At 48.5% G+C, this 25,546-nt stretch overlaps 1 protein-coding gene across 5 annotated transcripts in view; it reads right to left on the reverse strand.

The window, feature by feature from the left end:
- Positions 1-266: 266 nt before the first annotated feature.
- The window catches only part of iqub (IQ motif and ubiquitin domain containing), an 83,091-nt gene continuing 57,811 nt past the window's right edge, over positions 267-25,546 (reverse strand). For all 5 annotated transcript variants that reach the window (XM_038781262.1, XM_038781263.1, XM_038781261.1 and 2 more), the window contains exons 14-19: positions 24,046-24,221; positions 21,619-21,789; positions 8,703-8,879; positions 2,652-2,900; positions 1,289-1,474; positions 267-899 (exon numbers count right to left, since the gene is read on the reverse strand). In XM_038781262.1, coding sequence (XP_038637190.1) covers positions 732-899; positions 1,289-1,474; positions 2,652-2,900; positions 8,703-8,879; positions 21,619-21,789; positions 24,046-24,221 — 1,127 coding nt within the window. In that variant the 3' untranslated portion in view covers positions 267-731. The remainder of the gene's footprint in view (positions 900-1,288; positions 1,475-2,651; positions 2,901-8,702; positions 8,880-21,618; positions 21,790-24,045; positions 24,222-25,546) is intronic.

Consider the following 25,546-nt stretch of genomic DNA (forward strand, 5'->3'; position numbering starts at 1 on the left):
TGGCTCATCAAAGAACTAACGTCGCTATCAACATGATATTCCTTGTATCTTTGAGCTGATCTTTGATTGACAGTATTATATCCAGACATTCCTCAGCCTGAGGGATATGATAAGCTTTCACTGGTTATTTAATTTAGTTCAGAGGCCCAGCAAATATTTAGGTTACTATTAAGTGACGTGACTCCATAAGTGAGCATTGTGAATAACAGAGTTAAAGACCACATTGATAATATTTTGCTTGGGTATAATTTTATTTCTCAGGAAATGTACCTTGTATTCTTTTGTTTGCATTAAGATGAAACGGTAGTGTTTTTCACTACTGTGACGACATCTGGATTTCACGGTGTGTAGCCCACGCTATTTCCAGTGCATAGCAAAATGATTGAAAGCTTTGTTGTTTTACCTGTGAGAATACCATCCCAGATACTGTCTGCAGCTCGGTGCCTGCGGAAATTACTCTTGTAATTGAGGAAATAGTGGGTTTTAATAGCATTTCATTGAAGAAGACTTCATACAAAAAGTTTTTCAAATTTGATTCCAGTTACACTTTAGTTCACTTCTCTTTGCATCGAAGAGCTTTAAATAAAATATCAACTATATAGATACCAATTGGGAAGTTTTGTTAATAATCTATGATGAGGGAATGGAGTAGCATTACAACATTTTATTCAACAAATTTGCCATTTTTAATTGAAATCAAATATTAAAACGTGGTTGTCTAACAACTACGACTACTGTTTAGCACGAAATGAACGTGTAACTATGAGGTCATTCTTGGAAGTCAAGTCTTGCATCAAGCAAGTGTGTGCATAATTCACTATTTCAGGAATCCGAGAAAAATAGGTCTTTCCCAAAGTGTGCCGGTGCTTGATCTTGCGAATAAATGTGGCTTCATAATCCTGCATGGTGAATAACAACAAAAGCCTGTGATTTCAGGTTGAATGTTAACAGGTGAGGTTTTCTTTGACATGTTCCAAATAAATATCTATGCTTTTCATTTGATCCATAAAAATTAAAAGTCCTGAAGCTGACAAATTTTGTGGAAGAAGAATAAGGGACCGAACAGAATGAGAGGACAATGAGTGCATAAGAAAAACATATCAAAACCAGGACACATTAGATGATCGAGGCATAAATCTAGAGAGGAAACACAAATGAACCAACTGAAAAGGCTAAGGATTAGAGGGTGCAACAATAGGGGACCATAAACACGGAACAGTAACGAGTAAATACTAAAATATTGGAAGAATAGCAGATTTTAAAGAAGTGGGGCGATGAGCGTACGTACCTTTTCAATGTTGCTAATTTTAAGATGAGCCACAGCTTCCTCTTCTGTCAGGAGGATGCAGTTCCATGGTGACCACTCAAACCTTTTATCCCATCTTATCATTGTAAGATCTTTCAGATTGTTCGAAGCACTCAGTGCAGACTGCGTACCCCAAATACTGTCAACCAGATGTTTCAAATCTTGTTCCTGCCAATATAACGCCTGGTTTGTAACTTCATTTCAAACTAATGGTTCAAAAATCTTAAAGCATAATCTTTATTTTATCAAAAGTTGCATAACATTTTATTATTACGGAGACATCAGTCAAACAGGAATTCTTGGTCTGGCCAATATTCATGTATAAAAAGGAGATAACTGCCACATTCATCTCTCTGCTTTTGGCATCATACCATGTACTGTGAAATCTTAGATGTTAATTTATAATAATAGAGAGTCTTGTAGTTTTTACAGCACAGAAAGAGGCCCTTCAGCCCATCGTGTCCGCACTGGCCATCAAACACCTATTTATTCTAATCCCATTTTCCAGCACTTGGCCCGCAGCCTTGTAGCTATGGCATTTCAGTTGCTCATCTATTAAATGTTGTGAGAGTTCCCGCCTCTAACATCCTTTCAGGCAGTTAGTTCCAGATTCCCACCACCATCTGGGTGAAAATGTTTTTCCTCTCATCCCCTATAAACCTCCTGCCCGTTACCCTGAATAGTCATTGCACGTTTCACTGTATGTGAAGTGTTTGAGAAGTGGTGAGGTGCTTTATAAATTCAGGCCTTCAGGATATTGTGGGCAGCACGATAACATAGTGGTTAGCACATTTACTTCACAGCTCCTGTCTGTATGGAGTCTGCACGTTCTCCTTGTGTCTGCGTTTCCTCCGGGTGATCCGGTTTCCTCCCACAGTCCAAAGATGAGCGGGTTAGGTGGATTGGCCATGATAAATTATTGCCCTTAGAGTCCCAAAAATGTTGGGTGGGAGTTGCTGGGTTGTGGGGATAGGGGGGATACATGTTCAGTAGGGTGCTCTTTGTAGGGGCTGGTGCGGACACGATGGGCCAAGTGGCCTCCTTCTGCACGTAAATTCTATGATTCTATGAGATGTAGTATCAGAAATCAATAGACACACCCAGGGGGTCTGTCAGCATTTGCTTGACTACTGAGTAGTTCAAATAGGTTCTGTTTTTAGTTCAGATTTCCAACATATGGGGAAAAAAATGTGGTTTTTAGACATAAAACCATTAACTTGACATTAAAATCACCTCCGCCACTGGGAATAACTTCCTCTATTTTTTTTAAATGATAAAACAGATTGAGACAGAATATAAAACAAGCATACTAGCTTTATATTATAATATAACTTATATATTGCACCTGTAATAAGAATGCCAGCTGTGAGCCATCTTCAAAATTTGCCTCGGTTTTTCTCAGCCGCTTCAGGATCAGTTTGTACATGGTTGCTTCTTCACGGCGACGAGCTTCATTATTCATCTTAAAGCACTGTCGGCACATTCGAAGCGCCTGTGAAGTTAGCGACAAGGGGAACTCCGTGGATGGTAAATAACTTCCACAACTTGAACAGAAATGAACATTTTTGCGCAATTGCATTGGATCCTGTGGAACCTATAAATGAGATCAAAAGTTAATTTTGCAGAGTCAAAATCTTCAATTCCTCCTATTGCACATAAATCCAAAATTAAAAGGAGAAAATCACTCCATTTCTACTTATTACACAGCAGCTTCAAGGAGACTGATCCGATTTATCTTCCAATCAAAAATAAAACTAACTACCACAAGTCTCCAATATCAAATGGAAGTTATATTAGGACTTTCACATTTATGTACGGACCAGTATAAAAATGTTATAAAACTCTTAGTACAATAATCAATCTGTCAGTGTGTTGATTCCAATTAATATATTCCAGTTTGCTTAATGACAAAAGCCATTAAACTCGAAATCAAAGTGGTGCAGCAACGTTACCCTAAATTCAGCACAGCCGAATAACTGGATGTCTCACATCCTGTCCCAAATTTCAGTTGATGAGGATTGATAACACATATGGGGTGTTTCCTGTGGTTGCAGTGGCTCATCCATCAACAGTGGAGCCTTGGAGTGGCATCCTACTCCTCTAAGAAGGGGAGCTATGGGTAACCAGGTTGTGAATTAAAGTCAGCATTTGTAGGTCCAATTCCAATTAGAATTTTACTGGAGGGCCCACTTTCATCCCAGAATGTTGGCGGGATTCTCCGAGCCTGCGCCGGGTCGAAGAATCACCGGCAGGATGCGCAAATCCCACCACGCCGCTCTGACGCCAGTCCGCCAATTCTCTGGCGACCGGAGAATCAGCGCCAATCAGAGGAATATAAGGAAAGATTTGTAGGATAACTCATGGTGCTCAAAAATGGTTGTATGGGGTCCAACAGAAGTCAACAGAAGAGGCACCTTCTGTTCAGCACCTCTGAGGCAGAATTTGATGTGCAGGGCAAAGGGGACAGGATTTTCGTGTGCCTGAGTACTGTGGCATTTCTCACCCAATCAGTTGCCCCAGTAAGAACCTCAGGTTAAAGAGGTGTGCATTGTCTCAAGCCAGGACAGTTGGTGGGGGATGAATGTAATGCGACATGAATCCCAAGTCCCAGTTGAGGCTGCACTCATGTGTGCGGAATTTGGCTATAAGTTTCTGCTCGGCGATTCTGCGTTGTCGCGCGTCCTGAAGACCGCCTTGGAGAACGCTTACCCGGAGATCAGAGGCTGAATGCCCTAGACTGCTGAAGTGTTCCCTGACTGGAAGGGAACATTCCTGCCTGGTGATTGTCGCACGATGCCCGTTCATTCGTTGTCGCAGCGTCTGCATGGTCTCGCCAATGTACCACGCTTCGGGACATCCTTTCCTGCAGCGTATGAGGTTAACAACGAGTATGTACCGCGTGGGTGGGTGGTGTTCTCACGTGTAATAGTGGTATCCATGTCGATGATCTGGCACGTCTTGCAGAGATTGCCATGGCAGGTTGTGTGGTGTCGTGATCGCTGTTCTGAAGGCTGGGTAGTTTGCTGCAAACAATGGTTTGTTTAAGGTTGCGCGGCTGTTTGAAGGCAAGTAGTGGGGGTGTGGGGATGACCTTGGCAAGATGTTCATCTTCATCGATGATGTGTTGAAGGCTGCGAAGAAGATGTCATAGTTTCTCCGCTCCGGGAAAGGTACTCTGTTGGTTGTGTCCCGTGTTTGTCTTCTGAGGAGGTCGGTGCGGTTTTTTGCTGTGGCACGTTGGAACTGTCGATCGATGAGTCAAGCGCCATATCCTGTTCGTTAGAGGCATCTTTCACTGTCTGTAGATGTCTGTTACGCTCCTCCTTGTCTGAGTATATCCTGTGTATACGGAGGGCTTGTCCATAGAGGATAGCTTCTTTAATGTGTTTAGGGTGGAAGCTGGAGAAGTGGAGCATCGTGAGGTTATCTGTGGGCTTGCGGTAAAACAAAGTGCTGAGGTGACCATCCTTGATGGAGATGAATGTGTCCAAGAATGCAACCAGGCAGGAATGTTCCCTTCCAGTTGGGGAACACTTCAGCAGTCAAGGGCATTCAGCCTCTGATCTCCGGGTAAGCGTTCGACAGAGTGTAGTGATTTTTTGCCGTGGGTCCAAAGGAAAAAAATGTCATTGATGTATCTGGTGTATAACGTCGGTTTAAGGTCCTGTACGGTGAGGAGGTCTTGTTCAAACTTGTGCTTGAAGATGTTGGCATATTGGGGTGCGAATTTGGTCCCCATGGCTGTTCAGTGCGTCTGGATGAAGAACTTGTTGTCGAAGGTGAAGACGTTGTGATCCAGAATGAAGTGGATGAGTTGCAGAATTGCATCTGGAGATTGGCAGTTGTCGGTGTTGAGTACTGAGGCTGTTGCAGCAATGCCTTCGTCATGGGAGATGATGGTGTAGAGTGCCGAGACTTCCATTATGACGAGGAATGTTCCGGGTTCAACTGGTCCATGGGTGCTGAGTTTCTGTAGGAAGTCCGCCGGGTCGCGACAGAAGCTGGGCGTACCTTGTACAATGGGTTTCAAGATGCCCTCGATGTAGCCAGAGAGGTTCTCACAAAGGGTCCCTGCCTGAAACGATAGGATGGTCTGGTGTGTTGGCCTTGTGTATTTTCGGGAGACAGTAGAGATCTCCAACGCGGAGAGTATGTGGGATGAGAGCACGTAGGGTGCTCTGAAGGTCTGGATCCAAGGTCTTGATCAGTCTGTTGAGTTGGCAGATGTGTTCCTTGGTCGGATCTGCGGGTAACTGTCTGTAGTGTTCCTGGTTGTTGAGTTGTCGGTATACTTCTTTGCAGTAGTCCGTTCTGTTCAGTATGATGGTGGCCCCTCCTTCGTCTGCTGGTTTGATGACGATGTTGCAGTTGGTCTTGAGAGTTCGGATGGCGTTGCGTTGTGCTTGGGTGACATTCGGGGCTGTCTTATTAATGCGACTGATGAACCTGGCATTGACGCAACTCCTGACGGCTTGAGCATACATGTCGAGTCTAGGGCAGCGGCCTTCCGGAGGGGTCCAATTCGACTCTTTCCTCTCGCGCGACAGTCACTTTCCTTTATTAAGGGCGTAACTTCAGTTACGATGATAGATCGGGCGGCCCTGCCACAGTGGCTAGCACTGCTACATTCACAGCTCCAGGGTCCCAGATTTGATTCCCGGCTTGGGTAAATGGCTGTGCGGAATCTGCACATTCTCCCCGTGTCTGCGTGGGTTTGCTCCGGGTTCTCCGGTTTCCTCCCACAGTTCAAAGATGTGCAGGTTAGGTGGATTGGCCATGTTAAATTGCCCTTAGTGTCCAAAATTGCCCTTAGTGTCCAAGAAGGTTAGGTGGGGTTACTGGGTTATGGGGATTGGGTGGAGGTGTGGGTGTAGGTGGGGTGCTCTTTTCAAGGGCCGGTGCAGACTCGATGAGCCGAATGGCCTCCTTCTGCACTGTAGGTTCTATGATTCTATGAAGAGATTGGGGCTGATCTCCTTGAAGAGAAGAAAGATTACAAGGAAATTTAATAGATATATTCAAAATCATGAGGGGGCTGGACTGAGTAGGTAATGAGAAACTGTCCCTGCTCGTAAAAGAATTGAGAATGAGACAGCACAGATTAAAATGATTTTCAAAAGAAGAAAATGTGATGTGAGAACATTTTTTTTGCACACGAGTGGATTGGGTCTGGAATGCACTGCCTGGAAGTGCGGTGGAGGCAAGTTCAATTGGGGCATTCAAGAGGGAATCAGATGATTATCAGAATAGAAACAAATGTGCAAGGATACAGGGAAATGGTAGGAAAATGGCACTAAATCATAATGCTCATTTGGAGAGCTGATGCAGACATGATAGTCCGAATGGCTACCTTCTGCAAAGTAATAATTCTGTGCCAAGTGCCAAGTCATTCTAAGATTTCAGAAGAACTGGAAAACCCCTAAAGGGAGGTCAATCATTCAACCTATTTATGCACCATGATATCCAACTGGTGTGAGAGGTTTTTACCCTTTGACGAGCCCCAATTACCTTAAAGCCCAGATCTTCTGAGGAGTGGCAATCATCACCAAGGCGCAGTAGAGTCAGATGAAGAAAAGACACTAGCTGCCTTGTGTTGAATTTAAATGCCGAGTCTCTGCATGTTAATATGGATGAGTGAATGGGTAGGGTGGGTGAGGTAGGTCAGAGGTGGTCAGGAAGAGTAGTCAGGTCGGAAGCTGGTCAGGTCTGAGATAGTCACATGCTGGTAAGGGGAGGGTCAGTAAGTGGGTCAGGACAGATGGTCAGGTTAGATCACCAGGTAGGGGGTTGAGGTATATGGTCAGGAGAAGTATTTGGGGAGATTGGGATGGTAGACAGGGTGTTGTTGGGGGGGGGGGGGGGGGATCGATTGGCTGTATGCTCCTGCTCCTGTTTCTTATGTTATCTTTCCTTGGGTACAGTGCCCAAACGGAACACTGTGCACTAGGTGGGGCCTGACCCATAACTTCCTCCCCTTTGTAGTCCAGTCCCCTTAAAATAGATGTTTACATTCCTTCAGTCTTTTTGATTGTTTTTTGTGCCTGTGCATTACTTTTCTTTTTATTGATTTTTGGATTTGAACACCCAAATGCCTTTGCTCCTCCAGTTCCTTGTCTCTTGGTAACAAAAACGTATGGCACTTCTTTGTTGGATCCGAACTGGATGCCTCACACTAATTTTCCTCCTCCAACATTTTGCCCATTCACTTACTGAGCTTTTGAAACATCCTGTTCCCATCTGCACATCTAACTGCTTCATAACGAACTGGCATGAAACATGAATAAAGAACTCAATTCTTCCATCCAACTTATTGATTTTTTTTAATGGTGAATAGCTGAAGCCTGAACCCGATCCCGAGTGAGCACTACTTGTCACATCATGTCAATCAGAGAATGTTCCCCTTCCACTCTTTGTCACCTACCTCCCAATCAATTACCAACCCATGTCACAAGGTAACCTCCAATTCCACGAGCCTTTATATTTGTGCATAATTAGTTGTGCGGAACAAGACCATAAGACATAGGAGCAGAATTAGGCCACTCGGCCCATTAAGTCTATTCCACCATTCAATCATGGCTGATGTTTTTCTCATCCCCATTCTCCTGCCTTCTCTCCATAACCCCTGATCCCCTTATTCATAAAGAACCTATCTATCTCTGTCATAAAGACACTCAGTGATTTGGCCTCCACAGCCTTTTGCGGCAAAGAGTTCCACAGATTCACCACCCTCTGGCTGAAGAAATTCCTCTTTGTTTCTGTTTTAAAGGATCGTCCCTTTCGTCTGAGATTGTGCCGTCTGGTTCTAGTTTTTCCTACAAGTTGAAACATCATCTCCACGTCCACTCTATCCAGGCATCGCAGTATTCTGTAAGTTTCAATCAGATCCCCCCTCATACTTCTAAACTCCAACGAGTACAGACCCAGAGTCCTCAACGTTCCACATAGGACAAGCTCTTTATTCCAGGAATCATTCTTGTGAACTTCCTCTGGCCAAGGCCAGTACATCCTTCCTTAGATATGGGGACCAAAACTGCTCACAATACTCCAAATGGGGTCTGACCAGAGCCTTATATAGCAACTTCAGCAGCTGCTTGCTTATACATTATGTTAGTGACCTCCACAACAAAAAAACTGGTTTAGTTAGACATGACCTGTCATTCATAAACTCATGCTGACTGTCTCCAAAAGCTTGCTATATTGAAGCCAGATACAGAATCAGCAAGGACAGGTATATGCAACTCTGCAAAGTTGTATAAGATTCTTGCTGCCTCTAGCCAGTCAGTGGAAAGTGGAGCATGTGGGAACATTGTTGTAACAATAAAAGAGCTCAAGTGCAGAAATGTTCACATCTGAATTGACCCCTGTTGATCAAAAACAAATTGGACTGTTTTTGTACCTGAAGGAATCTGGCAACTTCTGGGTTAAATGTTGGTGTTTTGATATACTGAAGAAAGAGTGTCGATATTCTCTGTCTGAGTCCTTCCAGGTAAGATTCCTTTACTTGCCTCATCAGAAGATCTGCCTCTCTGTCAATTAATTCCACAATTTCTTGCGTTAACTTACAGTCATGTTCCTGTATAGAAAAATAATAATTTGTTTTTCGCCCTGACTGAAAAATCAGATGATGTAACCATAATCACGGTAAAGCTTTTGAAGACCAGAACAGAAATATTTGATAATTGAATTCAAACTGTGCCATGGGGATGCAATATAATTAACACAATACCTTTGCTTAAGAAGGAGGACAAGAATAAATCAGACAGAAAGCACTTGCATTCAATTGTGTTTTTACATAAACCAGTGCAGTATTTTTAAGTATAATTACTTTCATAACGTAGGAAACATGGTGGCCAACTTATGCACTGCAAGATCCCAATGAATTAAGTGAATCTTTATACGTGCACTGGTGTATAAAAGACAATCAGTGCAATTTGTTAAAGAAAGTAGTGCTTCATAGATTTTGATCAGGCTTGTTTTTGAAGAGGTGACTAATTGGATAAAGGGGATGTTTGTACATATTGTTCAAAAAACATTTGGTAGCGTGACTCTCAAAACGTTTGCTGGTAAAAATATGGGGCACAATTCAGTGAACTCAAGTTAAAGTCCGCTGAATGGCATGTTTAGCAGGGTGTTTCTTGGGGTGTTTCTTGCAGAAACACCCCTTTATCCAACGGCAGTTTGCTGTCTATTTTGGCCTTAGGTAGTTTCTCCCCTCGAGGTCGCACTTCAGGGTGGCACATCCAGGGTGCCTGGGTGGTGCTGTCAGGGTGCCAGGCTGAGTGCCATGGTGCCCGGGTGCCAGGGAAGTGCCACGGTGCCACCCTTCTCTGTCCCTGACCATCCAAAGGCCTGGAAGTCCCAACCAGGTGCCATTACAACGGGTCGTCATTTGTATGGACCAATACTAAACGGTGCCCTGGCGAGATCTCCCAGGCACGGTAGGTGAGTCCCAAGCACCCAATTCCATAGGGCTCATTTAAATATTCAGATCTGGATCTCGCCCTTTGAGCGAGTGAATCGGGTGACTTGCAATTGGTCCGGCGCCCAGCATTGAGCCCGATTTGAGGCTCACACGGGATTCACCCATTGCGCCTGGATCCGAGCCGGGCACAATGGGGTCGCTGAATCGCCCCCATGGTCTTTCAGGAAATGCAGCAGGATTGCTGAAAACTTCCTGTGTGATTAAAAGACAAAGGTCAAGGGTAAATGAGTGTTGACTTATATGATTTTGTACTTTTGCAAAGGGAGGAGGTCTCTCAATTTGCTGGTGACACAAGTTTTGGGCACTTGGCAAACAATGAAGAGGATTTTGAAATATTTAAGAACAGGTAATTTAGTGAAATGGGCAACCAGGAAAATGCAATTGTGATAGTAAGAGTAGACAAGCAGAAAAGGTGTTAAAATTGTGGATGCTTGTGTTCAGAGGGACTTGGCACAATTTTCCTCTAAACTGCACACCTATGCAGCACACAACAGTCTATTGAGTGCTGCACACTTAATTATAACAGTCACACACATTCCTGCCATTCATAGCCTTGCAGTCAATTAATACTTTGCGGATGACAGAGCGGCATGGGGGCAAATCTTGGGAGGTGCATTATGCCCACAGAAGATGATAATTGCTGAACAGACCAAATCGGCGTGGGAAATTTGGCTTATGAGCCAGCAGAAAGAATTGCTGTAAAGTTTTTGAGGTTTTAAAAAATTTAAAGTAAAAGATTTACTGACAAGAAAAGAAAACTTGAGCAAATGAGGTTAGTTACACAGTTAAAAATAGTCTGACTAAACAATGTCCTCAAAAGAATCCCTTTGTCAGACCCACAAATAAACAGATTTCAAGCAACACTCCCTTTTGATGTTAACTATAAAAATCCAGTTATATTACCCAATGAAAAAAATGCTGTTGTTTAAATAACAGTATATCATATGATCTCCCAGATTCATTTCCACTTTATCAGCTAAAAAAGTAAGGGCGGGATTCTCCAATCCCGCGGCAGAGTGACCACGCTGTCGTAAATGCATTGTGTTTTACGACGGCATGAACGGACCGCTGCCAGGCCAAATTCTGGCCCCTACAGGGGGACAGCACGGCGCTGGAATGGTTCACGCTGCTCCAGCGGCCGATCCCGGCGTGAACTGTGCGACGCGTGATCCGCACATGCGCAGTGGTGCCGGCGCAGTGACTCTGCGGAGAATCACGTGCCGGCGTCGGGGCGCCTTTGTCTGGTCGCGGGGTTCCCAGGCCCAGCCCAAGGCTCAGAGAATCCCGCCCGAAATTCCTCTCTATCCCTTAATGCAAGTTTATAAACCTTAGTTATTTACTTAAGAAATGATCTTATATAGCTTCATTACAAATGCATGCAATTAGCACCTTCACTCCTCTCATCCATCAATGCTTCCAGACAAATGGGGCGGGATTCTTCGGAAACCGGCGGGGTGAGCAACTCTGGCATGAAGGAGTGACATGAACCACTCCGCCGTCGGGCCGCCCCGAAGGTGCGGACGGTGCGGAATCCTCCGCACCTTCAGCGGCTAGGCCGGCGCCGGAGTGGTTTGTGCACGCCGGCCGTCGAGGAAGGGGCTTGGCGCCACGCCAACCGGCGCCGAAGGGCCTCTGCAGGCTGGCGCGAGTTGGCGCATGCACGGGAGCGTAAGCGTGTGCTGTGGTCATCCCAGCTCATGCGCAAGGGGGTTCATCTCCGCGCCGGCCATCGCGGACTGTTACACCGGCCAGCGTGGAGGAATAGAGTGCCCCCATGGCACAGGTCCGCCTGCGGATTGGTGGGCCCCGATCGCGGGCCAGGCCACCCTGGGGGCACACCCGGGGCCAGATCCCCTCATGCCCCCCCCCCCCCCCCCTGTGGACCCCAGAGGCCGCCCGCGGAGCCAGGTCCCCTGGAAAAAACCTGCCGTAACATACGCCGGCGGGACCCGTCAAAAACGGGCAGCCACTCAGCCCAGCGTGGGCTGGAGAATCGCCGGGGGGATGGCTGCCAGCGATTCTCCGACCCGGCCCGGGGGGTCGGAGAATCCGGCCAATGGTCTCCATAATCTTTCCTCTGGATATACATAGGCACACACGCACACATATTTATTTAAAATTACCCATTCTCATAGGGGCCACGTGATTGGAAAAGGGGCCATGCCGAGGGTGTTCCCACCCCTGAACCTCTCCAGTTGTACTGTTCAAGGACTCGTCCATAAAGAGAGGACCCTGGACCTTGCAGGCAGATCCGAGGACCGGGAGGTCGCGGAAGCAGAGTTCGGGGGTGCATCGGCAAGTGAGACCCCCTCTGCCTGCCCCCCTCCTCTGATTCCCTATTCCCTCCTTCTCCCATCCCCATAACCCCCTTCCCCCTCCTCTGATCCCCCATCCCCCTCTCCCCTTCTCCCATCCCTATAACCCCCTTCCCCCTCCTCTGATCCCACAGCCCCCCTTCCCAAACTCCCCTTCCCCATCCCTCCCCTTCCCTCATCCCTCCCCTATCTCCCCCTTCCCCATCCCCCTTCCCTCTCACCATCTCCCCTTCCCCCATTCCCCATATCTCCTCCATTCCCCACCTACCCTTCCCCCATCCCCCCTTCCCCATCTCCCCCTTCCTCCCCGTTCCCCATCTCCATATCCCCCTTCCCCTTCCTCCCCGTTCCCCATCTCCCCCTTCCTCCCTCCCCATTCCCCATCTCCCCCTTCCTCCATCTCCCCTTCCTCATCCCTCCTTCCCCATCTCCCCTTCCCCATCCCTCCCCTTACCCCATCTCCCCCTTCCCCATCCCTCCCCTTTCCCCATCTCCCTCTTCCCCATCCCCCCTCCCCTTCCTCCATCCCCATATCTCACCATCTAACCTTCCCCATCCCACCTTCCCCATCCCCTTCCCCATCTCCCCCTTCCTCCATCTCCCCTTCCTCATCCCCTTCCCCCATATCTGCCCCTCCCCCTTCCCCATCTTCCCTTCCCCCATCCCTTCCCTTCCCTCCCCTTCCCCATCCCTCCCCTTACCCCATCTCCCCCTTCCCCCATCCCTCCCCTTCCCCATCTCCCTCTTCCCCATCCCCCTTTCCCCCCTCCCCATCTCCCCTTCCTCCATCCCCATATCTCCCCATCCCAATCTAACCTTCCCCATCCCCCCTTCCCCATCTCCCCTTCCTTCATCTCCCCTTCCTCATCCCCCTTCCCCCATATCTGCCCCTCCCCCCTTCCCCATCTCCCCTTCCCCATCCCTCCCCTTCCCCATCCCCCCTCCCCATATCTCCCCCATCCCATCTACCCTTCCCCCATCCCCCCTTCCCCATCTCCCCCTTCCTCCATCTCCTCCTTCCCCATCCCCCCTTCCCCATATCTCCCCCTTCTCCCCCCCCCATCCCCATCTCCTCTCCTCCACCCGATGTGTCTAACCATGCATGCTGTATTGTGTGTGGCAGTAACACACGGCAATCCACCCGTCCCTGCAGATGCCGATCGCCCCCAGGACGATCCAGGAACCCACACGCCAGGTATCGGCCCGTTCCATCAGGTGTACCTTGCCCACATCCAAGTGCCGGGGCGCCCACTAGACAACTATAGACCCGGACCATCAGGTGTACGCCGCCCCAATCTAGTGCCAGTGCGGCGATGCCGTAGGGCCACACCCAGCGACGGGGAGAGCAGCCACACAAGTAGGCCACCGTCCCAGTCGAGCCAGGACATCGAGACACAGGACACATCCACACAGGACACTGAGACACACGATACATCCACCCAGAACACTGAGACAGAAGACACATCCACCCAGGACACTGAGACAGAAGACACATCCACCCAGGACACTGAGACACAGGACACCGAGACGCAGGACACATCCACCCAGGACACTGAGACACAGGACACATCCACCCAGGACACTGAGACACAGGACACATCCACCCAGGACACCGAGACGCAGGACACATCCACCCAGGACACTGAGACACAGGACACATCCACCCAGGATACTGAGACACACGGCACATCCACCCAGGGCACTGAGACACAGGACACATCCACCCAGGACACTGAGACACACGACACATCCACCCAGGATACTGAGACACACGACACATCCACCCAGGACACTGAGACACAGGACACACCACCCAGGGGACCCCGGACTTTGGGTCCGATGAGGACATCCACGGAACACCACTGCCATCTCCTGCACCCTCCATCATCGCAGAGATACTCACCTTGGTTGGGTACTTTAGCAATGAGGCTTCTGGTACACTAACTGGTGCGCACCACACAGCCGTACCGGTACAGCAGGTGGAGGTATGAGCAGGCGAGGGGCCGGACGGTCGGAGGGCAGACCAGCCCCAGCAACCAGCTGCCGCCCAGGCGGGTCCCTGGAGCTCCCACACCCACTCATAGACCCGATGCAGTCAGGGACCCTGGGACAAGTGGAGGGGGTGACGGCCGGCTTGCAGCAGCTGCAGACTGCAGGAGCAGGGAGTGGTGCCGGTTGTGGTGAATGTATAATGCATAATTCACACTGTGTATCACTGTGTCCCTGTGGGCTCCGACTGTGAGCCGTTGCACGGCTCTGCCCACAGGGGGAGATGAGGAGCTTGTACAGGGCTCCACCCTTGGCTCTGCCCATGGCCCCTCCCACTACCAGAAGTATAAAGTGCTGCGGTCTTGTGAGTCTGCCCTCAGTTCTTCTGGTCGCAGGCAGGCTCAGTTTTAAGTCGATTAAAGCCACAGTTTCCTTCCTCTCGTGTCTTGAGTGAATTGATGGTCGCATAAATTTAATCGACTTTAAAAAACCCACCATGGAATCAGCCCTCAAACCTGATCGACTGGAACTCGACCCGCAGGCCGCAGAAGCGAAGGAAATCTTTCTACATTGGCTTCGGTGCTTCAAGGCCTACCTGGCTGCGTCGACTACCTCCGCTGTTACTGAAGAGCAGAAATTCAGTCTCCTATACGCACGGGTAAGCCTTCGCATTTCTACGCAACGCGATAGTACCGACTCGTACACCGAAGCCTCGCTATACTCGACCGCCTATACGTGCGGCCTGTAAATGAAGTTTACGAGCGGCATATTTTCACTACCCGCCGCCAGCGCCCCGCAGAGTCGCTAGAGGACTACCTGCACGACCTGAAAGCTCTTGCACGGGAATGTAACTTTCAGGCTGTAACTGCCTCCCAGCATATGGAATGCGTTGTCCGTGATGTGTATGTTGCAGGGGTCCGGTCCAACTACGTGCGCCAGCGCCTCCTTGAAAAAGTGGCCCAGAACCTGGAGGACTGTGTTACTCCAGCAACCTCGCTGGAGGTCGCGTTTCAAAGTTTTAACTCATTCCCCGCCGACCACGCGACCCCATTGTGGACCCTCGACTAGAGACTGCCCCAGGCCTGCGCCGCGCGGCCACCCGCCCACTATGGAGCGCCATCGTGCCATTTCTGCGGTCAGCCCCAACACACACGGCAGCCTGCAACGCGACCTGCAGCAGCTGCGGTCGAAAAGGACATTTTGCTAAGGTATGCCTGTCTAAATCTAAACCCTCTAACTCTCCCGCTTTCCAGAGCAATCGCTCCCCCAACTCGCAGGTCCGCAGCGTGTCTGCCGACTCCGCCTCCGCACAACATGTGCGATTCATGGGGGGCGCCATCTTGGCAATCCTCCCCCACGTGGCCGGCCATGTGCGAGTCATGGGGGCCGCCATCTGGGGCGCCATCTTCCTCGCCGCCCGCCACGTGCGATCCACTGGGGCCACCATCTTGGCCATCACCCGATGTTCATATCGACGACTACGATCTCCGCGGACAGTCATCACGGGGCCACTACAGCACTGCTGATCAAGTCACCGACTACCCGCAACTCAACGCAGTCACTTTGGACCAGTCGCGGCCAAAGCACCTCAGAAGCTCCATGATGTCCGTTCAGGTCAACAGATACAAGACAACGTGCCTCTTCGACTCCGGGAGCACCGAGAGCTTCGTTCATCCAGATCTCATAAGACGCTGTTCGCTCCCTATCTTTCCAGCACGGCAAACTATCTCCCTCGCCTCGGGGTCGCACTCGGTCCAAATACAAGGGCGCACCGTTGCGACATTAACAATACAGGGAACCAACTACTCCAACTTCCAGTTGTTAGTACTCCCAGACCTCTGTGCCCCCCTCCTACTCGGGCTCGATTTTCAATGCAATCTTAGAAGCCTCACACTCAGCTTCGGTGGACCCCTACCCCCTCTCACTATATGCAGCTTAGCGACTCTAAAAGTCGACCCCCCTCCACTTTTCGCTAATATCACTGCTAACTGCAAACCCGTAGCCACTCGCAGCAGGCGGTATAGCCTGCAGGACAGGGTATTTATTAGAGCCGAAGTCCAGCGGCTCCTACTTGAGGGAGTCACAGAGGCCAGCAATAGCCCCTGGAGAGGTCAGGTGGTGGTCGTCAAGACCGGGGAAAAGTTCCGGATGGTGGTTGATTACAGCCAGACCATTAACCGGTTTACGCACCTCGATGTGTACCCCCTCCCCCGAATTGCAGACATGGTCAACCAGATCGCCCAGTACCGCATCTTCTCCACGGTGGATCTGAAGTCTGCATACCACCAGCTCCCAATCCTCCCGGAGGACCGCCAATACACGGCGTTCGAGGCAGATGGCCGTCTCTTCCATTTCCTCTGGGTCCCCTTTGGCGTCATGAATGGGGTCTTGGTGTTCCAACGAGCAATAGACCGAATGGTGGACCAGTACGGGCTGTGGGCCATGTTTCCGTACTTGGATAACGTCACCATCTGCGGCCATGGCCAGCAGGACCACGACGCCAACCTCCACCGATTTCTCCAAACCGCCCCTAAACTCAACCTCACATACAATAAGGAGAAATGTGTTTTCCGCACAACCAGACTAGCCATCCTCGGCTGTCGTGAAAAACGGGATCCTGCGGCCTGACCCGGACCATATGCGCCCCCTCTTACAACTCCCTCTCGCTCACTGCTCCAGGGCCCTCAAGAGGTGCCTTGGATTTTTCTCCTATTACGCCCAGTGGGTCCCTCAGCATGCGGACAAAGCCTGCCCACTATTTAAGACCACACTCTTCCCACTGTCAGCCGAGGTCCGCCAGGCCTTCAACTGCATCAAGGAGGACATCACCAAAGCCGCCATGCGGGCGGTGGATGAATCCAGCCCATTTCAGGTGGAGAGCAACGCCTCATAGGTCGCTCTCGCTGCCACTCTGAACCAGGCAGGGAGACCAGCAGCTTTCTTCTCCCGAACCCTCTCTGCTTCAGAACTTTGACACTCCTCAGTCGAAAAAGAAGCTCGAGCCATTGTGGAAGCTGTACGGCATTGGAGGTACTATCTCGCAGGTAGGAGGTTTATCCTCATCACCGACCAGAGATCGGTTGCCTTCATGTTCGACAACTCGCAACGGGGCAAAATAAAAAAATGATAAAATCTTGAGGTGGAGGATCGAACTCTCCACCTATAATTATGATATCATATATCGGCCGGGGAAGCTCAACGAGCCCCCAGATGCCATGTCCCACGGCACATGCGCCAGTGCGCAAGACGACCGATTACAGGCTATCCACAATGGCCTCTGCCACCCGGGGGTCACCCGGCTCACCCACTACATCAAAGCCCGCAATCTGCCTTTCTCCACCGAGGAGGTAAACGCTATCACCAGGGATTGCCCGATCTGCGCGGAGTGTAAACCGCAATTCTATAGACCAGACAAGGCCCACCTGGTAAAGGCTTCGCAGCCCTTTGAACGACTGAGCATCGATTTCAAAGGGCCCCTCCCCTCCCAATCGTAATGTGTACTTCCTCAACGTCATAGACAAATTCTCCCGTTTTCCGTTTGCTATCCCGTGCCCCGATATGACCTCCCATACAGTCATCAGAGCCCGGCACGGTGTCTTCAACCTGTTCGGCTTCCCCAGCTACGTTTACAGCGACAGGGATTCGTCCTTCATGAGCGACGAGCTGCGTCAGTAGCTGCTCGACAAGGGCATCAACTCGAGCAGGACTACCAGCGATAACCCCAGGGGGAACGGGCAGGTGGAGAGGGAGAACGCGACGGTCTGGAAGACCTTCCTACTGACTCTACGGTCCAGAAATCTCCCGATCTCCCACTGGCAGGAGGTCCTCCCCGACGCGCTTCATGCAATTAGGTCCCTCCTGTGTACGACCACTAATCAGACCCCCCACGAGCGATTATTTGTTTCCCCTGGGGGCACTACCAAGGGGGCCTCGCTTCCACCTTGGTTGAGGACACCAGGCCCGGTTCTCCTCCGGAAGCACGTCCGGACACATAAAACGGACCCACTGGTAGAGAGGTGTAGCCACTGTAGCCACCTAAAATGGACACTGAACTAAACAAAATGGAGAATCGCTAAGACTGCAGGGAAAAACAGTTTAGCCAAGGCAAGCAGCCTGCAAACACTCATTAGCATTTTGCAAGCAGCAAAACCAGTTTCTGGCCAGGTGGAAGATCTCAAACCAAAGGTGATAATGGCAGAACGTTTTACATACTAATGAGGCAGTCCAGATCTAGGCACACACAATGGCAACATTTGGGTTTGAATAAGATACTTGAGTGGATGTCCAGACAGAGCGGCACCAGAAGTATCCACTATAGAAACCGCCCCCACCATCGAGAAAGACCCTCACATTGGAGGAATTCAAAAGATATCGATTGGAAGCGATCCAATCGATACCTGAAGGTAAAGCCCGCCCAGGAAAAGGCAAGGACATTGGGGACCCCTATAAAAGTAGACCCCCACACATGGTCCTGTCTGTTGTTTCGTGCTCCGGCTTTGACCAAGACCTTGAACGTGTATCCTGACTCCAGCCGTTGAGCACCAGCCGCCGAACCGTAAGTGCCAATACGACGCTCGCTACGCGAACCAAGCCCGCTAGACCCCCAGTGACCAGCACGCTTTCTGAAGGTTGCAGACCAAGACCGGGACGAAGGCCTCGCTCCCTGACCTTGCCTGTTCCTGTGTAGTTAAGTATTCTGTTTGCTTAGTTTAGTCATAGCTTGGTCCCTTAGTGTGTGCATGCGTATTTATTATAATTGTATAATAAATATTGATCGTTTGGAACTTACTAATCGGTGTATCGTTTTATTACTTTGAACCTGACCTTGGAATATTTGTGAGGTGTCTATACGGCATCTGGCGACTCCTGAGCTGAAAAATACATATACAGAGCCTAGTGGTGTTAAGCACACGGCCTTTAACAGAGGCAAGTTAATACACCCCAATAAACGCGTTTTGCACCCATAGCAAAACGTGCAACAGAGGGTACTACTGCTACACTCAAACCCACACTACACCTTTATAGAACACCCCGACGGCCGTCAGGACACGGTTTCCCTCCGGGACCTGGCACCTGCAGGATCCACCACCACCACCACCGCCGAGGTACCCCCACCCAACACCCCAGGCCCTGCGCCCCCACACCTACAGGTTTCCTGCGCCCCACTTCGCCCGTCGCACTGGTCAGGAACGAAGCTCTGAACGAACCACCCCCGGAGTCCACCCTCAGATCCACACTGGACATCAGCACACAGCCATCCGAAGCGGCTGCAACCCCGGTGCTCCGCCGATCCCAGCGGACGACTCAGCCACCGGACCGACTCAATCTGTAGACCCGTCACCCCCGCCGGACTTAATTTTTTTACAGGGGGTGAATGTGGTGCATGTATAATGCATAATTCACACTGTGTATCACTGTGTCCCTGTGGGCTCCGTCTGTGAGCCGTTGCGCGGCGCTGCTCACAGAGGGAGATGAGGAGATTGTACAGGGCTCCATGCTTGGCTCCGCCCATGGCCCCACCCACTACCGGAAGTATAAAGTGCTGTGGTCTTGTGAGTCTGCCCTCAGTTCTTCTGGTCGAAGGCAGGCTCAGTTGTAAGTCGATTAAAGCCACAGTTTACTTCCTCTCGTGTCTTGAGTGAATTGATGGTCGCATTACCGTCTTGGGTGCCACCCAGGCCAAAACTGCACGGGTGGTGTCTGCGGTGGAGGCAATGGGGGCAACGGTGCCAGACATGGGTAGCAGTATGCAAGGCCTGGGGCTTTCCGGGCAGGTAGTGTCCGTGGTCCAGGACATGGCTGCCCTCTCACAGGAAGCCATGAGCCAGAGCCAGCTGCAACACTGTGGCCCAGTCTTAGCAGGCCATGGCCCAGGCTTAGCAGGTCATCGCTGAGGGCATCGGCGCCGTTGCCCAGGTGCTGGCCGGCATCGCCCAGACACAGGCAAGGTTGGCCAACTCCCTGAGCCCCATGGCTGCAAGCTTGCAGAAGCTTGTTGATACCAGGGCAGGCTTCCAGGAGTGGCAGCGCCAGCTGCCGGGGGTGCCCCGGGTGCTGGATCTGGTCGCATCCCCGACCCATGGAGAGCCCCGGGGGCCATCGGGCACGCCAAGGAAGGAGGTGCTGAGGCCCATTCTGGGTCCCCCCGCAGGGGAGCTCCCGGAAGACCGCAACACCTCGGACTCCCCCCTTCTGTCGCAGGTGCATCTGGTGGGCAACGGGCAGAACAGGCTGGCAGCACGCCACCTCAGTTGCCTGAGGCGCAGCCTGGCCCAGCCAAGCCTGGCCGCCCCAGGAAATGCACGCCAAAGGGGACCCTAATCACAGGGCAAGAATCACAGGAGTCTGCCTCCAGTTCATCTGTACCGCCTGTGGTGGACAGAGAGGAATTAGGAAGATAAATTGGGAATTCAGAACACAGGGCACAGTCTCTGGATAAGGGGCTGGTCATTTAGGACTAAGATGCAGAGGAATTCCTTCAGTCAGAGGATTGTGAATCTTTGGAATTCTCTACCCCTATAATTTAATATATTTAAGGCTGAGCCTGAATGATTTTTGGTTTCTCAAGGGATCAAAGGTTATGGGGAGCGAGCGTGAAAATGGAATTGAAGCTGAAGATTCGCCATTGAATGTTGGAGCAGGCTAAATATTTCCTCTACTTCTGCTCCTATTTCTTATGTTCTTCTGTGCAGAGAGAACATTTAAGAAAGGAGTTTTAATAGAGTGAATAGGAGAAAACAATTTCTAACGGTTGACAGCAATTCAGCCAAGAAATAGCACAATTACATTTAATGTTTGACCAGAAAAAGGAAGTTGAAAAGCTGTATTTTTCATGGCGACAATTACGTGGGCAGATATCTCTGGCTTTCACATCTTTGAAAAAGAATGCGCAAGTGATTTTCATGTTTGTACTATTTCTAAATTGCGTAAAATCAATTAGTAGCATAGAATTACAAAAGGAGTGCATTTAGCTCCAAGCATAGTCTGAGGCAAGCCACTTTAAACATCTGCACTTATTTCCAGCCTGAAATTCAGAAATGACAGTAATTTCAACCATCCAGTTCAAAGACATAGATCTATATCACAATTACCGACATTATTCAATAACACAAGTAGAACGGCTACTCTGAAGTCTCTCCATCTTCCAGAGAAAGTGCCAAAGGACAAATAAAGATTGACTGAGAGAGGTGTGAGGAGAGCTTGCAGGTTGCTGCTGGTGGGGGATGGAGGGGTGCAAGGCCATTCGCGGTGGGAAGTGGCAAGGCCAAGGTGTGGGTTGCTGTTCAATTCTGTGATTGTTTCAGAACATGGAGCTCATTGGCTAGCTTTGAGAGCAAAGCGTGGAACTGATTTGAAATTTTCCAGCCATTCCTCTTTTAAAAAGTAATTTCAAACTCATCCCATCTGTTCACCCTGAAAACAACTTTTGTAGATTTGCCTTTAGTTTGTAAGAACACCCAATATCAGTTGTTTAATGTTTGATAGACATCAGCATAACCATGTATTTATTTTGAGTACTTCAATACCTTGACTGTGTGTTTTAATGTTAAAAGAGCATCCAGCCTCTCATCCTGGGTCAGGTATTTCATGTTAATACTGTTGTAAATATCACGCAGCTCTCTGGCCCGGATAGTAAACGGTGTGTCCATTTCAGTGACTCTGCCGTCATATGCCTTCCACCTTATGGGGTCTGCACACTACAACATTTAAATATATATATTTTTAAATCACAGCTGGCATTAACGTTCTTTTTATAAAAAATATCAGCAAATATTATATATAACATTGGATCCAGTCAATTTGGTGACACCTTGTGGTCAATAAGATGCATACCATCATGTTATTTGCACAGAAATAAATATGTGATATAATTTTTCACTTACTAATTAAACAATAACAATGTTTTGAAGCGGATAGATTATTTCATAATAACTTAACAAAAACCTCACCTAAAGCAAACAAAATAAAGTAACAAAAGTTTGATGAGGAAGGAAGATTGAAACTAACACAAGACTAGGTCCTTAATAAAATAGCATGTAATAGAATATTAATCATTATTTTCACATTACAATTGCTGCAAGGTGGAGATCTCAGCTTTCTCTAAACTTTCCCACATCTGCAACGCTAGGATGGTGAATGGCTGACATAGTAATTGTGCCGTGTTTATTTTTGCAAGATTCGGCAAGGGCACCACTTCATCTTGATTAGACTGAAACCCCATTATATTTCAAAGCTGATGGGATGTGATTCCAACTACGGCCAAAATTCTCCGGCTGTCGGGATTCTCTTTTCCTGCTGGCAGCGCATTCCCGCCCGCGGGTGTCCCGGCAGCGTGGGGTGGCTTCAATAGGAAATCCCATTGACCGGCGGCGGTAAGCGAGAATTGCACCGCCGGCGAATGGTGTGCCATTCGCCGAGAAACATGTGGCTGGAGGACCGGAGAATCCAGCCCTATTTTTCATAATTATAATAGGTGAAAGAAATATTATTACAAGAATTGAACCATATTTCTAACCTGAGGTAATAAGAGTTGTGCCACTTATCCAGTATACTTAATTTGCATACCTTGAGATTGTTATTTTAAAATTACATTAATAACCACACAGTGATCTTATAGAATTTGGACTTCAATGACAGGATTTTGGGTCGGAATTTCTGTTGCGGTTAAATGGAGGCCATGCCCTTCATTGGGTGGAAAACAGTTGCATATCAGTGATTTTTCCAGAATTGGCCAATTAGTGGGCAGAGGACATGCTTGCTTTCAAATCAGGAATGGCGGATGGGTTTCCAAAGCTGAAGGCCCAATCGTAGGCCTGCAGTTCAAGGGAGAGAGGCACCTTCACTCCAACTTCAATTGAAAAAAATGTCCTCAGCAGCTGGGCCACCATTGCAGAGGGGAAGTCTTCCAAAATAATGTAGACGGCCTCATAGCCTGCCTGGAGCACTGCCTCCAGTCTGCCACCAGTGCATGTCATCTCTAGGCAACTGGCCTGGTCCCTGACTCCCAGGGAACCGGTTGGCCTCTGAAAATGGGCTTCAATAGGCCTTTAACTCCCCATAATTGGGCGTACTTGCCACTCAGTGCTCAGAACCCCCATCCGGTTTCTGGGAAAATGGCCTGAGGTTGAGGTGATGACAGGAAACTGGTGAGATGGCCAGTGATGTGAATTTTCATGCTTGCCCAGCTCCACAATCTTTTCATTTCATTTCATTTTCACAATCAGCCCCATATGGGTCTAGAATTCACTGTAATGAGTAATAATTGAACCCTACTATTTGTTGCTGGAGCGGGAAAACTTAGAGGAACTGTACTCAAACTGTACCTGGGCAGCATAGTAGGTAGCACAGTTGTTTCACAGCTCCAAGGTCCCAGGTTCGATTCCCGGCTGGGTCACTGTCTGTGCGGAGTCTGCACATTCTCCCCGTGTCTGCGTGGGTTTCCTCCGGGTGCTCCGGTTTCCTCCCACAGTCCAAAGATGTGCGGGTTAGGTGGATTGGCCATGCTTAAATGCTCTTAGTGTCCGAAAGGGTTAAGTTGGGGTTACTGGGTTACGGGTGTAGGGTGGATACGTGGGTTGAGTAGGGTGCTCTTTGTGAGGACCGGTGCAGACTCGATGGGCCGAATGGCCTCCTTCTGCACCGTAAACTCTATGATCTACTGGGAAGCCAATTAGTAAAATGTAAGTTTCCCGTAGATTAATATGTTTGAACTACTTTACTTTAGTAAGTGACCACAGATCCTGCATAAATGAATAGGAGTTCTAGCTGAACTATGCAATGATCATTTGCTCATTGCCCTTTGCTATTATACTGTTCCAGAGGAACAATTCAGTGAATATCTCATTCCCCTGCACCTGTTCCTGACAAATAATTCACTGCTTTAATTGATCAAAGAGATTCAAATAAAATCTCATGATGTGCAAAGTAATTTAACATATTTAAATAAAACCGACCTTATTCAAAAGATTCTGAATTAGTTTTGGTCCAGTTTCCTTCGCAGCATCAACTTTGTGCCGAGAAATTGATGCAATAAGCTGTGCTTCTTGTTCCAGGAGTGTGTACAGAGCAGCTTTTCTCTCTGGTCCGGTAAGGGTACGGTTTATGTTACTCAGCTCCTCTTGCTTCCATACTAAATATACATGGACAAAACACATGAAGATAATCTCATTTTTCACCTCCACTGCAAGCATGAGTGCCAACAACAAAGAACCAAATAAAATAATCAGAACAAGGGTGTAAAATAAAAAAAATCAGAACTACAATTTTCAACTGAATATGAATGTCAACTCTGACTTGAGACAAAGGGTGATATTTTACTGGAAATCGGCAGAAGACCGATAGAATGCACGAGAAACAGCCTTGAAGCTGTGTTATTCCTTGTGTCTGAATAAAACTCATAGTCTTACAGTTGAAGTTATTTTGAGTTTGTTCTCTCTCGGGCAGCACAGTGGCCTAGTGGTTAGCACAACCGCCTCACGGCGCTGAGGTCCCAGGTTCGATCCCGGCTCTGGGTCACTGTCCGTGTGGAGTTTGCACATGCTCCCCGTGTCTGCGTGGGTTTCGCCCCCACAACCCAAAAATGTGCAGAGTAGGTGGATTGGCCACGCTAAATTGCCCATTAATTGGAAAAAATAATTGGGTAATCTAAATTTAAAAAAAAAGAGTTTGTTCTCTCTCCAGCGCTTATACTATGGTACATATGAGCTGCCTGTCTGTCCTGCTCACCAGCTGCCGTTCCTGTGAAGAGTCCCTGACTTCCTGTTTGTTTGTATTTATACATCTCCCGTGCTCTCTCTAGTGATTGCTTAGTTGTATTGCATTTACATTGACCCCTTGTATATATACACAGATATGCCGATCACTACATCCCCACTTATTTCTTTTATATATTTTCTGTACAGTGTTAAAGAAAGTTTAGATTACTTATGATATGTATATCTGTACAAGTGGTGATGATATTGGTTATTATACAAAGCCAATTAATATTTATGAGTCCAATCTTAATAAAACCATTTATGAGTCCAAACTTTATGAATTTGTTTGGTTGAATTTGTTTCTGTTGTTGACATGGTGATATTGATATTGTAACTTCTTTGTGAATGTCGTCGAGTGTTCTTGTGTTTTAAGTAACCAACAAGTCATCACGAGGTATTCAAATGGTTGAACCACTGATGTTGACTGACGTGGACTTTTTTCTGTGCTTGTGGTATCGATTTAGTGTGTCATCTGGGTTGAAAGCTGGTGTGCTTGTTTGTTCTGGAGCAACTGTGAATTTGTGAGATTCATTGTCATGATATAGTATGTTTGTATTCTTGTCATTGTTTTGGAATATGCTGTTGCATTGTCCTTCATGTGCAGAGTTGTACCATGTTGTACAGGTCGTTGTTTCATTGTTGTTGTTTCTGTCTTTGTTGTTTTCGTTGTCGTTCTTATTGGTATCATCTTTCTTGTTGT

The sequence above is a fragment of the Scyliorhinus canicula genome, chromosome 20 (genome assembly GCF_902713615.1).
Source record: "Scyliorhinus canicula chromosome 20, sScyCan1.1, whole genome shotgun sequence".
Taxonomy (NCBI): domain Eukaryota; kingdom Metazoa; phylum Chordata; class Chondrichthyes; order Carcharhiniformes; family Scyliorhinidae; genus Scyliorhinus; species Scyliorhinus canicula.